This window comes from Myotis myotis, unplaced genomic scaffold (assembly GCF_014108235.1).
Source record: "Myotis myotis isolate mMyoMyo1 unplaced genomic scaffold, mMyoMyo1.p scaffold_m19_p_8, whole genome shotgun sequence".
Classification (NCBI taxonomy): Eukaryota; Metazoa; Chordata; class Mammalia; order Chiroptera; family Vespertilionidae; genus Myotis; species Myotis myotis.
The window spans coordinates 77,178,210-77,191,963 of record NW_023416390.1 but is presented as its reverse complement, the minus strand read 5'-3'; the positions used below and the strand labels follow the sequence as shown (position 1 = coordinate 77,191,963).

At 37.4% G+C, this 13,754-nt stretch overlaps 1 protein-coding gene across 13 annotated transcripts in view; it reads left to right on the top strand.

Moving 5' to 3' along the window:
- RAB3GAP1 (RAB3 GTPase activating protein catalytic subunit 1) overlaps nucleotides 1–13,754 on the top strand; it is a 93,325-nt gene that overhangs the window by 36,660 nt on the left and 42,911 nt on the right. For all 13 annotated transcript variants that reach the window (XR_004969312.1, XM_036319368.1, XM_036319367.1 and 10 more), the window contains 6 exons: nucleotides 1,288–1,387; nucleotides 3,981–4,062; nucleotides 9,461–9,529; nucleotides 10,621–10,694; nucleotides 13,023–13,115; nucleotides 13,574–13,743. Coding sequence is in view for 12 of the 13 variants with exons in the window: in XM_036319368.1 (XP_036175261.1) it covers nucleotides 1,288–1,387; nucleotides 3,981–4,062; nucleotides 9,461–9,529; nucleotides 10,621–10,694; nucleotides 13,023–13,115; nucleotides 13,574–13,743 (588 nt within the window). In the remaining variant the exon portion in view is untranslated. The remainder of the gene's footprint in view (nucleotides 1–1,287; nucleotides 1,388–3,980; nucleotides 4,063–9,460; nucleotides 9,530–10,620; nucleotides 10,695–13,022; nucleotides 13,116–13,573; nucleotides 13,744–13,754) is intronic.

Sequence of the window (13,754 nt, the reverse complement as noted above, 5' to 3'; positions counted from 1 at the left end):
AATGTCTCTTCTTCCTCCTAACCAGCAGTAGCTACAACACCTGGAAACTGGTTAGATATGCAGAATACTATTGAATCTACATTTTCACAGGCTCCTGAAGTGATTCCTATGCACTTTTAAGCCCTATTCCACATTTATGTAGGATGAGTAGTATTAAGGGAAGCTGAAGTCACAGGATGTTTGGATGACATTAATTTTTATGATTTTTAATGAAGGTAAAGATAAACCTAAATCTTCTGTTAACTGATTCATTACTGTAAATTAGTTTGCATGAGTGACCATTTCTTTTAGTCTAAAACTTTGGTTCAGTATTCAAGACTGGCTTTAATTTGAGTTTATTTTCATTTAAAAGAAAGAAAAGACATCAATCATCTCCCCAAACCTAGTCTTACACTTGGTAATAGTTTTACCTTATTTAAAAAATGAATTATAGGTTTTTCACATTTAATATGGCTGAAGAGAATAGTAAGAAATTATCTGTAGTGGGGCTTTGCCTTGGGTGGGAATGGTTGGGGGGAGCATCAAATGCGGAAAAAGGAGACACATGTAAAACTTTAGACAATTAATTTTTTAAAAAAGACATCTATATATATAAAAGCCTAAGTGACTGTTACGATCAAGTGACCAGAATGTCCAGTTGACCAATCGCTATGATGTGCACTGACCACCAGGGGGCAAACGCTCAATACAGGAGCTGCCCCTGGTGGTCAGTGCGCTCCCACAGCCAACCTCCCGCGGCCCCTCCCCCTGACTGGCCAAACTCCCGTGGCCCCTTGCCTCCCCCCACTGGCTGGCCAACCTCCTACGGCCCTTCTCCCCGGGCCAGCCAACCTCCCACAGTCCCTCCCCCTGTCCGGCCAGCCCCCCAATAGGCCTTGACCGCTAGCCAGGCCGAGGGACGCCACCCATGCACGAATTCTTGCACCAGGCCTCTAGTTATAATAATAAAAGCACAATATGCAAATCAGCTGAACAGCTGACCAGCAGAACAACCATCTGGACGACCTTCTGGATGAAGCTGGGGATGTGAGGGCCAAGGCAGCTGGGGCTGCGAGGGTGGAGCCCTCTTGCACGAATGTCATGCATTGGGCCTCTAGTACTAGTATAATTGAAATTGTGTAAGATATTTTGAAAGAGTAATTTGCCTAATAGGATTTAGTATCTTGTTTCCAGGTAGTAATTTAAACAGTTTTATTCTAATATCATTTTGTTCTTTGGCATTGTTTTTTTAAAATACTTTGTGTGTTTTTTAAGCTACACCATTCTGTCTTTGCATTTATTTCCTAGGGATGTCCTTTAACACCATTGCCTGCAGTTAGTATTGCTATTCGATTGACCTATGTACTTCAGGATTGGCAGCAGTATTTTTGGCCTCAGCAACCTCCAGGTGAGATAATTTAAAACTGTATTTCACTTACTGAATATAAATAGAAAAGAAAATATATTCAGGAATTAAAATTATTTAAGAGTGTGTTTTAGGTGTTTTAAACTTGAAATATCTGTAGTTCATTCTAAATGCAATATTGCTGATTTTATTTCCTTCATTTTTTTCTCTTAAATAAAACCTCTTTAGATTGTTCTAGAGACAGTATTACTCTATACTTGACAACTTGTCTTTGAAAGCTAATACTGCTTATAAAGCATCCCCCTGCTGTGGAACATCATATGCTATATGCAGCGAATGATTAAAATGTCTGTTTTTAGACTATTATAATAAGAGAAGCTATCGTAAGCTGAGGATGGACTGCAGAGAACTTTATAGAGTTTGAAGAAGAGTATTAAATAAGGAAAACAGATTAAAAAATGTTTGTATACACATATACTTATGATGGGAAGACCTGTAGAATATTGTATTTTAACTTGTGTTTGATAAAAATGCAATTAAAATCAATTTACTTGCTTAGCCATTGAAATACTGCTTCATTCAACAATCATTAATGATCTATAATAATAAAAGCCTAATATGCTAATTAGACCAGACGTCATTCCAGACAAAGCCGGGGCCAGAGCAAAGCCCGGGTCCCAGATGCCTGCCAGCGGCCGGAGGGAAGCCCAAATCCCAGGTGCCAGAGGGAAGTCAGTGCCAGCAGCTGGGGGAAGGATGAATTTTGTGCATTGGGCCTCTAGTAGGCTTATAATAGGCAGACTGTGCTAGAGACACAAATATAAATAAGATGTCATATAAGTTCTAGAAAAGCTCAGCCTGAGAGACATAGAGCCTAATTAAGTGAGGTTTTGTTTCCTGGGTGTTTCTCTTACTTAAAAGTAAAATTATATTCACGTATATCTAAAAAGAAATTAAATACAAACATAAATTATTATAAGGATTTTACTAGCCTGAAAACATTTTTCAATCTCCCTCCCTCAAAGAGAAATAAATGAGAATTAAAGAATATTCTTTACTGTTTATTTTTATTCTAAGTAGTTGGTTATTTATAGGATTGAAAATAACAAATTGGTAATCTTGGGATGATATTAAAAGTAATGTAATACATTCTTAGCTTTGGTAGTTATATATACTACTACTATCTTTATGTACCATTGAATAATTTGAAACTATAATAATAAAAGCATAATAATGCTGATTAGAATGGACATCCTTCCGGACAACTTTCCGGACAAAGCCAGGGCTGGGAAGGAAGCCCTGGTCCTGGGTGCCTGCCAGAGGCCTGAGGGCAGCCTGGGTCCGGGTGTCAGAGGGAAGCCGGTGCCAGCAGCCAGGGGAAGGAAGGCCTATTCTTGCACAAATTTCGTGCATTGGGCCTCTAGTAATAAATAATTTACTAGTTATAGTCTAGTAATTTTAATTTACAAAATGTGCTTATTATAAATTTTGAAGCTCTCAAAAATTGGCATCTTGTAATAAAGCTAGTCATTGTGATCTTTATTCACTGAGCCAAACCGGTTCGGCCATTGTGATCTTTATTATTGTAAGAATTCTTTAGTTGGAAAAATGGATTGAATTGACTTGAGAAAATTTGCTGAATCAAGTAAGTGAACCTTATATAATGACTAATTTTAATAATTTAGTCAGGGTATAGTTCGTCAAACATGATTTTAGCAAATCTGCGCATGTTCATAACTCAGTAGTAGACTTTAATTTTAGGAATTCCCAGGGTAGTATGAATAATTAGAAAATAACCATCTGTATTATTTCAGATAGAAATAAATCCTTTTGGTGTGTTTTAGAAGTGTTTATTCTTCGAGAGGAATGGAATTTAGGGGAGTGTTTTACCTTCTAAATTCTCTGATCTCAGATAACCATTCTTAATGGAAAGGAATTCTTTGGTGAACTTTAAATATTCCCATGTACTATCAACTGAAATATGATTTTATTAATGATGACTAATTTGTTATTCAGAAACTATTGACAGCAAAACTGATGAATGTAGGGTAGTGCTTAAATTTTTTAATACTTGGATAATCTTTCTTTTAGATGATATTAATCACATTCTTAGGAAATGCAAAATAATGTTCTTTTGAATAATATTTAAGGAATATTTAAGGAGGTTAAAATTGGAATGCATGATTTGAATTAAACACTGGATAAATAGGAATAGGAGTTGTGTCCCTTTACTATAGTTTTCTTGGGGCAGTCTTTAATACCTGACTGCTTGCTCTCTGACTTGCTGTATGAGCTCTTGAAGTAGGCACTTTTATTTATTTTTTTAAAATATATTTTATTGATTTTTTACAGAGAGGAAGGGAGAGGGATAGAGAGTTAGAAACATTGATGAGAGAGAAACATCGATCAGCTGCCTCCTGCACACCCCCTATTGGGGATGTGCCTGCAACCAAGGTACATGGCCTTGACCAGAATAGAACCTGGGACCCTTCAGTCTGCAGGCTTACGCTCTATCCACTGAGCCAAACCGGTTAGGCCGAAGTAGGCATTTTTAAGTTTATAATCCTCCAAAGGGCTAACCTAACTAATTCTTCTATTTTTTGCTCAATAATGGAAAAACGTTTATTTTGTTTAGATATAGATGCCCTTGTAGGAGGGGAAGTTGGAGGTTTGGAGTTTGGCAAGCTACCATTTGGTGCCTGTGAAGATCCTATAAGGTGAGAATTTTAATCTATTTGAATTATGGGACTTCACTTTAAAAATTATATTAATACTGATTTTACTGTGCTTTTTAATGTAGCCTCCTGCAATGAATATAGTACTGGATTCAGACCTATGACTAACAATCTGTTCGTCTTTTTTTTCTCTCTGTAACTTAAGAAATAAGAAGCTTTAAAATAATGTATAAGATGTATATAATACCATTTATTGATTTTTCCTATAGAAGTGATTCTTGGTCTACTTTTTGGGAAACATTTGAAATATTGAAAACAGATTGTGAATGTTATATGTAACAAACTTTCATGTATCTTTCACCCAGAATTAACATTTACATTTTTCGTGACTACTTTTTCAAAATGTACAAATTAAGACTTAAGACTTAAGGCATAAGGGTAACCTCTTAGGTTACCCACCTGCTTTTCTAAAAGAGCTACTGAACTTTAAGAAAAAGTTGTTTCACAAGAAAATGTGGGGCTTGGAAAGTTTAATCACCAGTAATAAAATATTTGGAAAATATAAACAATGGTGATTTAGAAGCTATCTTATTTGTTAAGTTAAACTATTTGGTTAATGAAAAAATATATATACATGTATATGTACATTCTTAATAATCTTACATAGAGTTAGAAATAATAATACTTTAAAAATTACTCAGGAGAAGAAAAAGTGAGTATCTTTTGTAATTAACATTTTTTTATTACATGAGCTGGGCACAGTGCTAAATGAGGAAGATACAGAAGTAAATAAAAGTACCTGCCTTCTTGGTATTTACAGTCTAGTTGAAGGAAATAGACTTGAAATAATCACCTACATAAACATACAAGTTGAGGGATAATTGAAGGAAGAATACAGGCTGTAATGACAGTAAAATTAGGAGCTAGTTTAGATTGGGGCACCATCAGGAAAGTGTTCTCAAAGGAAGTATATTTAACTTTAGTCTCAGTTAGGGGAGGACTTATACATGCAAAGAGTTAGAGAACAACCATTCCAGGTGGTAGGAAGAGCCTGTGCAAGGGGTCTTGATGTAGGAAAGAGTTTAGTTTGTCTACTGGAAGAAATGCAAGATGGCCAGCATGGCTAGAATACAGCAAACAAGAGAAATTGTATATGGTGACTTAAAGATAGATTTATCACCCTCCAACTGACTCATTCATTTGAATTTTGCTTAATGAAAATTTAGGTGGAAAGAATAAAATTGACCTGGTAGTAGAAATTTGAAATAATTAGTTATTAAATATTTCTTTCTAATTTTATATGTGATGAGGAGTCAGTAGAGAAACAAATGATTAAAGAAGAATGCACAAATAAATTGGGGGTAAGGTGATACATATGGAAGACCAGTTAAATCAAATGGTGACTAGAAATGTTGTGAGCGCTATGCTTTTAAAAAGGAATCTTTGGCCGTGGAAGAGGAAATGAAGAGGCTTTTTTTAGTGTCTTTTCTTCTTGTCAAAGAAACTGTTCTATAGTTAGAGGGAGAGGAGAGGACATAGTGATAAAAGCTTAGGAACTGAATCTAAGGTTAATACCTAAAATCACTCAGGAGCTTAGAGTTTTAAACTCTAATCATCTTTATTGGAAAGATATTTGGTAACTCAAATGTTTAATTGGAACCATTATAGGATGGGGGTTGGAAAATAGGCTTGAACCAAGGGTGTCTAGTTGCTCAGTTCATAACTGAGGTTACATTGCATTATTGTGGAGAGCTGGCCCTGCTTTCACAGTGAATTCTAAACCGTACTTGTGGATTCCGAGTCTCCAACTGGAGTTGCCAATTAGTTAAGCATCACCAAAGATCAGCGAATTAATGTAATTGGCTCTTTTTGGTTTCTGTAGTCCCCAAACATAAGTGAATTTAGAATCTAGACAGGAAAAAATAAATTCACTAAATTCATAATCCCACCACTCGTAGGAGATCACTAATTACAGCTTGATATGTGTTCTTCCAGCCACTTTTTCTGTGTGTTAGTTTGGTGTGTATAAATGCATGTGCAACAAGGGTTTGCAAGACCACCCTCAGGTCAGTGATTTGTTAGGAGGACTCATGGAACTCAACAGTTGTGCTTGTGGCTGTGATTTATTATAGCAAAAGAATACAATGAAAAAATCAAAGGAAAAAGGCACATAGGGTGAGATCCAGAGCAAACTAGGCACAAGCTTCCTCTCCCAGTGTAGTCACGCAGGATACACTTAATTCTCCCAGCAATGCATTGTGATGTGTGAAAGGCTATCTACCAGGGAAGCTCATTAGAGGTTCAATGCTTAGGATTTGTTTGTTGTTCTTTTATCCTGACCCAAGGTTATGGTTGTTGTTTTGTTATGTTTTTATATTTTTTATTGATTTTGGGGGGGGGAGGGGAGGGGGGGGAGAGAGAGAGAGGGAGAAAGAGAGAGACAGGGAGAGAGAGAGAGAGAGAGAGAGAGAGAGAGAGAGAGAGAGAGAGAAACATCGGTGTGCAAGGGAGACATCAATCAGTTGCCTTCCATATGTGCCCCAACCAGGAATACTACCTGCAATCTAGGTATGTGCCCTGACCAGGAATCAAAACTGCATCCTTTTGGTGTATTGGACTATGCTCTAACCAACTGAGCCACCCAGCCAGGGCAATGCTTGGGGTTTTTATCTGGGGCTGGTCACGTAGGCACCCTCTACCTAAAATATATCAAAAAGAAAGTAGGGCCCTAACCGGTTTGGCTCAATGGATAGAGCATCGGCCTGCGGACTGAAGGGTCCCAGGTTCGATTCTGGTCAAGGGCATGTACCTTGGTTGCGGGCACATCACCAGTAGTGGGTATGCAGGAGACAGCTGATGGATGTTTCTCTCTCATCGATGTTTCTAACTCTCTATCCCTCTCCCTTCCTCTCTGTAAAAAATCAATAAAATATGTTAAAAAAAAAAAAAAAAAAAGAAAGCGGGTATTCAACTTAAATCATATTGTTTGCACAAGTAGTTTAGGCACAGTGAGCCACTTTTATCAGGAAATGGTAGGAACCCTTCTGAAATTCAAGTTCCCAGATATCAAGCCAAGGGCCAGCCTTGCAAGTAGTCCTATTAGGCCTGCTATGTTAACTTATTTTTTGCACAATATATTTATGCTAGAGGCCTGGTGCACAAATTCATGCACCAGTGGAGTCCCTCAGCTTGGCCGACAATTGGGCCTATAGGGGCCATCTTGCCCAGTCCCAATCAGGGCCAGCCGGGGCGGTTGGCGGGGAAGACACCGCAGGAGGTTGGCCAGCCATGGGAGGTTGGCTGTGGGAGCACACTGACCACCAGGGGGCAGCTCCTGCATTGAGCGTCTGCCCCCTGATGGTCAGTGTGCATCATAGCTACTGGCTGGTCATCCAGTCATCAGGTCATAACGGTCACTTAGGCATTTATATATATAGATATTTTATAAATGTTTGTCATCCTCTATATTTTTTGTGGCTTGCTTTTTTTATTTTATAATTTTACATGAACATTTTTTGAAACTTAATATTCATTTATAAGAGATCCCCAAACTATATGACCTGTGGATCAAATCTGGCCAGTTGCCTGCTTTTCTATAGCCAAAGAGCCAAGAATGGTTTTTACATTGTAAAAGGTTTTAAAAGAAAAAACAACCAAAAATATAACATAGACCACGTGGCTCACAACAGCTAAAATATTTACTCTTTGATCCTTTGCAGAAGAACTTTGCCAACCCTCATATATAACTTTTTTTCCCAAAAAAATTGGCATGTAATTCATGTACCATGAAATTCACCAGTTAAAAGTGTACAATTCAATTCTGGCCAGCATGGTTCAGTGGTTAGAGTATTGGCCTGCTTACCAACAGGTCTAGGGTTCGCTTCCGGTCAAGAGCACATACCACAGTGGCAGGTTTGATCCCCAGCCCTGGTCAGGGAATGTGTGGGAGGCAGCCAATCGATGATGTCATTCTCTCTTCCTCTCACCTTCTCGCTTCCCCTCCTTCTCCCCTCTGTCCTTCCCTCTTCCCTCCCCTCCACTTTCTCTGAAAATCAATGGAAAAAAATGTCTTCAGGTGAGGATTAACAATAAATAAACCAACAAACAAATAAGTACAATTTAGTGGTTTTTAGTATTTACAGAGTTGTACAACCATCATCACTATCTAATCCCAAAAACTTTTATCACCCCAAAAAGAAACACCTTACCTCTTAGCTGCCATCCCTCCTAATCTTCCCAGGCTCTCCAGCTATAGGAAAGTGCTACTCTCTGTTTCTATGAATTTTCCCATTCAGGACATTTTATATAAATTGCAGTATACAATATGTTCTCCTTCATGTCTGGCTTCCTTCACTTAGCATAATGTGTGTTTTTTTTGTTTGTTCATTTTGGTAAGTCTCACCTGAGAATATTTTTTCCATTGATTTTTTTTTTTTTTTTTTTTTTAAGAGAGATAGTGGAAGGTAGTGGGGAGAGAGAGAGTCTGCAACCCATGCACTAACTGGGGTGGGGAACAAACCTGCAACCCAGGAACATGCTTTTGACTGGGAATCTAACCCTCAACCTTTCAGTGTGAGGGCCAACACTCTACCACCGGGGCCAGGGAGCATAATGTTTTTTAGGTTAATCCTATATAATAAAAATGTAATATGCAAATAGACTGAATGGCGGAACAACCAGTGGGCGAGGGGCAGGGCCAGCGAGCAGGTGGCACCAGGCTGGCCAATTTGCATGCCAGCGGACAGAGGGAGGGGATGGTGATGGGGGAGGGAAATGGCAGTGACCAGTGGCGGCAGAGGGACGATGGGAGAGGGGGCGGGGCCACACCGGCCACTCGGTCGCCTCCCGCAGAGGGAGGCCAGTGGTGGGGTGATGGGGGCAGTGCCGTCCCCTGATGGGCCAGCCTGGTCGCCTCACGCAGAGGGAGGCCATCTGTAGGACATCCCCTGAGGGCTCCTGGACTGTGAGAGGGCGCAGGCTGGGCTGAGAGACCCCCCCCTCAAGTGCACAAATTTTCGTGCACCAGGCCTCTAATCCATATTATAACATGAATCACTACTTCATTGTTTTTCGTGGCTATATAATATGCCATTGTGTGGATATACCACATTTTATTTACCCATCAGCTGATAGACATTTGGGTTATTTACACTTTTTGGCTGTTATGTATAGTACGATTTTTTAATGTCTGCAAAGACATTTACTTCATATGGGTGTGCTACCATTCATTAAACTAGTTGTTTCCATTTTTATTGTGTTATAAATAATACCACTTTTAACATACTTGTGTGTATATCCCTGGTTATTTACTTAGGATACATTTCTAGAGTTAGAAGATATATATATATATACACACATACACACACACACACACACACACACACGTATACACACACACATTAAAGCTTTCGGATATATTTTATGTTTTGTTTCTTTTTAGTGAACTCCACTTAGCAACTACATGGCCTCACCTGACTGAAGGTATCATTGTGGATAATGATGTTTATTCGTAAGTATGTTAAGAGTTATGCATTGAGACTCAAACATTTCAGTAAAATAAATTAACTGCCAATGGTTAGCAATTTTCTTTTATATCAGTTTCTGATAAGGTTGATTTTTCTATTTTTTAAATATCACTCTTAAGACTGATTAATACGTATTAAAGATGTGTTTTTAAGCTTCTTTCTTTGGGGATATGATTCTTAGTTCAGAGATGATGAACAATCTCAGTCTTACTCGGTTTTAGCAAAGATATATCTAATCAGTTGGGATTTAGTACATAATTCTGTTAAACTTTTCTTAGCTGATTAGAAGCATTTCATGAAGTGATTTGAAAGGATGGTCATCATCAGAAAGTGTGGAAATATTTGATCTTTAAATGTCATAAATAACATCCATATCATATACTCCTTACCAATGGAAATGACTTGAAAATTACAGCAAGCATTATCTATCTAGGAAGAATGTGGAGAAAGAGGAACGCAGTTTTAGTACCCTCTCATTCCTGATGCAGAACAGGAGAAATAAGATACTTTTTCTTTTCATAATTAAAACAAATGTGTTGTATTTGCTGCTGGTGAAAATAACATGAGCTTTCTTAATCAGATAATTAAGATGGGTATAAAGAAAAAAGTAAACACTACCTAGAATCGCATTACTTATAAAACAGCCAGTTAGTATTTTGGGGTGTATCCTTTTTTTAATAATTGAGTTATAATTGACATAACATTGTATTAATTTCAGGTGTGCAACATAATGATTTGCTGTTTGATAATATATATTTTTAAAATGCATACTTAGTTATTTCTCATTCCTTTTTTATATTTCCTAATGTAATTTCATTAGATTATCAATGTGCATTGACCACTTTTTAAAAATTTTTTTGTTATTTCCTTTTGTTCTATTTTTCCAAGCACTTTGGTTTCTTAAGATTTTTTTTTAACTCATCCAAATGGCCTCAGAATAATAGTAAGTTTAAAGGAAGCAAAATGTATAGCTTATCCTTCTGTGTAATGCTTTTATTAGACTGCATTTTGATAAATTCATGAGTATTACAGATGATCATAATTAGGATCTTATGTTTATTGTTTTACATTTTAGTGATTTGGATCCTCTTCAGGCTCCCCATTGGTCTGTTAGAGTTCGAAAAGCTGATAATCCTCAGTGTTTGCTAGGTAAGATGTATTATCTTCCTTTCCTGAAATACCACCAGTCTGCCTGTCTTCCAGATCAGGAACATTGAACTCATTCTTTATACTTTATTTTATCTGTCCAAAAAATATTTTTATTTTTTTTTACATTTGTTGAAGTGCTTTGTAGATCTGCTAAATTGTCTCATATACCAAAAGGTACTGGGTTTAATTCCTTGTCAGGGCACATACCCAGATTGCGGGTTCCATCCCTGGTCGGGGCGTGTATGGCGGAGCAGGGGGCAACTTCTCTCTCTCTCTCCCTCTCTCTCTCTCTCTCTCTCTCTCTCTCGATCAATTATTAAAAATCTTTGCTAACAGTAGTGAATTCTTCTAGTTACTCTTAAATAGCACTAACAGAGTATTTTAGTTTTAACCAGTCACATCTCAGAATTATCTGATATTTTCTCATGATCTGAGTTTTAGTCTTAAAATGTATTTATGTCACTTCCTGGTTTTCCTCCTGTGGCATAGTCTGCATCTTCCATTCTAGTTATTGGAGCCCTTTTTGCCTTTTGCTATGCCTCCCAACCTGTGGTATATGATGGAAAGACCATTGATTTTTACAATTTTAGCCCCTACCCACCCCCCCAGGTCTTCACACGCTATTGTTCGTGTCCATTGACTATACATATAAGTATATAAGTTCTTTGGTTTATCTCTTCTTGTCCCCCTCTCCACACATCAAGGTATGTCAGTCTGTTCCATGCCTCCATGCTTCTGGTCTTATTTTGTTGGCCAATTCACTCTGTTCATTAGATTCCACAAATAAGTGAGATCATGTGATATTTGTCTTTCTCAGATTGGCTCATTTCACTTAGCATAATATGCTGTCCCAAAGGGTAAGAGATCCCTCTTTTTTATAGCTGCATAGTATTCCATTGTGTAAATGTCCCACAGCTTTTTTTTATCCATTCATCTACTGATGGGCTGTTTCCAAATCTTAGCTATTGTAAATAATGCTGCTATGAACATAGGGGTGCATATATTCTTTCTGATAGGTGTTTCAGGGTTTTTAAGATATATTCCCAGAAGTGGGATCACTAGGTCAAACAGAAGTTCCATTTTTAATTTTTTGAGGAAACTCCATACTCTTTTCCACAGTGGCTGCAAGAGTCTGCATTTCCACCAGCAGTGCACTAGGGTTCCCTTTTCTCCACAACCACACCAGCACTTGCTTGTTAATTTTTTGATGATAGCTATTCTGACAGGTATGAGGTGACATCTCATTGTGGTTTTAATTTGCATTTCTCTGATGATTAGTGACTTTGAGCATTTTTTCATATGTCTCTTGGCCATTTGTATGCCCTCTTTGGAGAAATGTCTATTCAGGTCTTCTGCCCATTTTTTAATTGGATTGTTCATCTTGCTTTTATTGAGTTATATGAGTTCTTTATATATTTTGGATATTAACCCCTTACCAGATGTATCACTGGCAAATATGTTCTCCCATATAGTAGGTTCCCTTTTCATTTTGAAGTTGGTTTCTTTTGCTGTGCAGAAGCTTTTTATTTTGATAGTCCCATTAGTTTATTTTCTCCTTAGTTTTCTTTTTCCCTAGGAGATGTATTGGCAAAAATTCTGCTATGTGAGATGTCTGAAATTTTACTACCTATGTTTTCTTCTAAGACTTTTATGGTTTCGTGCCTTACATTTAAGTCTCTTTTTTAAATATATTTTTATTGATTTCAGAGAGGAAGGGAGAGAGACAGAAACATCAATGATAGAGAGAATCATCGATCAGCTGCCTCCTGCACGCCCCCCTACTGAGGATCGAGCCGGCAACCCAGGCGCATGTGCTCTTGACTGGAATCGAACCCAGGACCCTTTAGTCTGCAGGCCGACACTCTATCCACTGAGCCAAACCAGCTAGGACTATTTAAGTCTTGTAAATTTTTTAAATTTTGATTTTTTTAATGGATTCCGAATTCCAATAGGGTGGCAGTTAGGGAACAAAGACCACTGTATACATAGGGTAATATTCTTGTTACTAGTACAGCTTAATGAGAATAGATACTCTTTGTCTTATTCAGGCACAGAGCAAGGGCTTTATATTATTAGGTACGGTTTCTTTCCATTTATTCTAGAAGGAATTCTAAGGGGAAAAAATTTACTGTCCTGGGATATGGAGATAAAGGTGGAGCCAGGTTTCCTTTGAAATTGGATTAATTTTTGTCTTGAGTTGTAAATACTGAATGTTTTTTGAAATTTTTTTCCATATCTTAATAGCTTTGTGAAAAGGCATGTACTGTAATTTATAGGACTGATTTCATTGTTAAGTGTCAAAAATTAATAACTTTTTTTTCTCTGTAGGTGATTTTGTCACTGAATTTTTTAAAGTTTGCCGTCGGAAAGAATCAACTGATGAGATTCTTGGACGATCCACATTTGAGGAAGAAGGGAGAGGTAACCTACCTTTTTTTAAGTTATTTTCAAATGTGAGACTCCTTTTCTTAGGCATGTTTCTAGCAACTATTTATCTATTTTCTTACTTGAATTAAGTTGGAAAAGCAAGTGTTGCTGGACTAGATAGCTAACCATTTCTCTCTAGGTTATACTATATACCCTGAGCTTAAAGCACTAAGTGTATTTAATAAGCTCTTTCCACCAAGAATGTAAGCTATTTTGAAAGGCAGGGTTTTAGAGGTTTATTTTTGAAGTCCCCTGTGGAGAAGTAACTTGTGTTACACCTTTGTCAATCATACATGCATATGAAGGTAAACGTGTATTAAAATTTTATAATTCTGAGTCATGTAACACTAGTAAAAGGAGTGACTAAAGTATTTTATACAGTCTTCGGTTTACTCACCACTTTGATCTGCCAAGGTTGGTGATATAATTTGTATTCATTTCTATTCTTCTAGAAATTGCTGATATAACTCACGCTTTGTCAAAGTTGACAGAGCCAGCACCAGTTCCAATTCATAAATTATCAGTTTCAAATATGGTACATACTGCAAAGAAGAAAATAAAAAAACACAGAGGTGTAGAAGAGTCACCACTGAATAATGATGTCCTCAACACTATTCTCTTGGTAAGCACTAA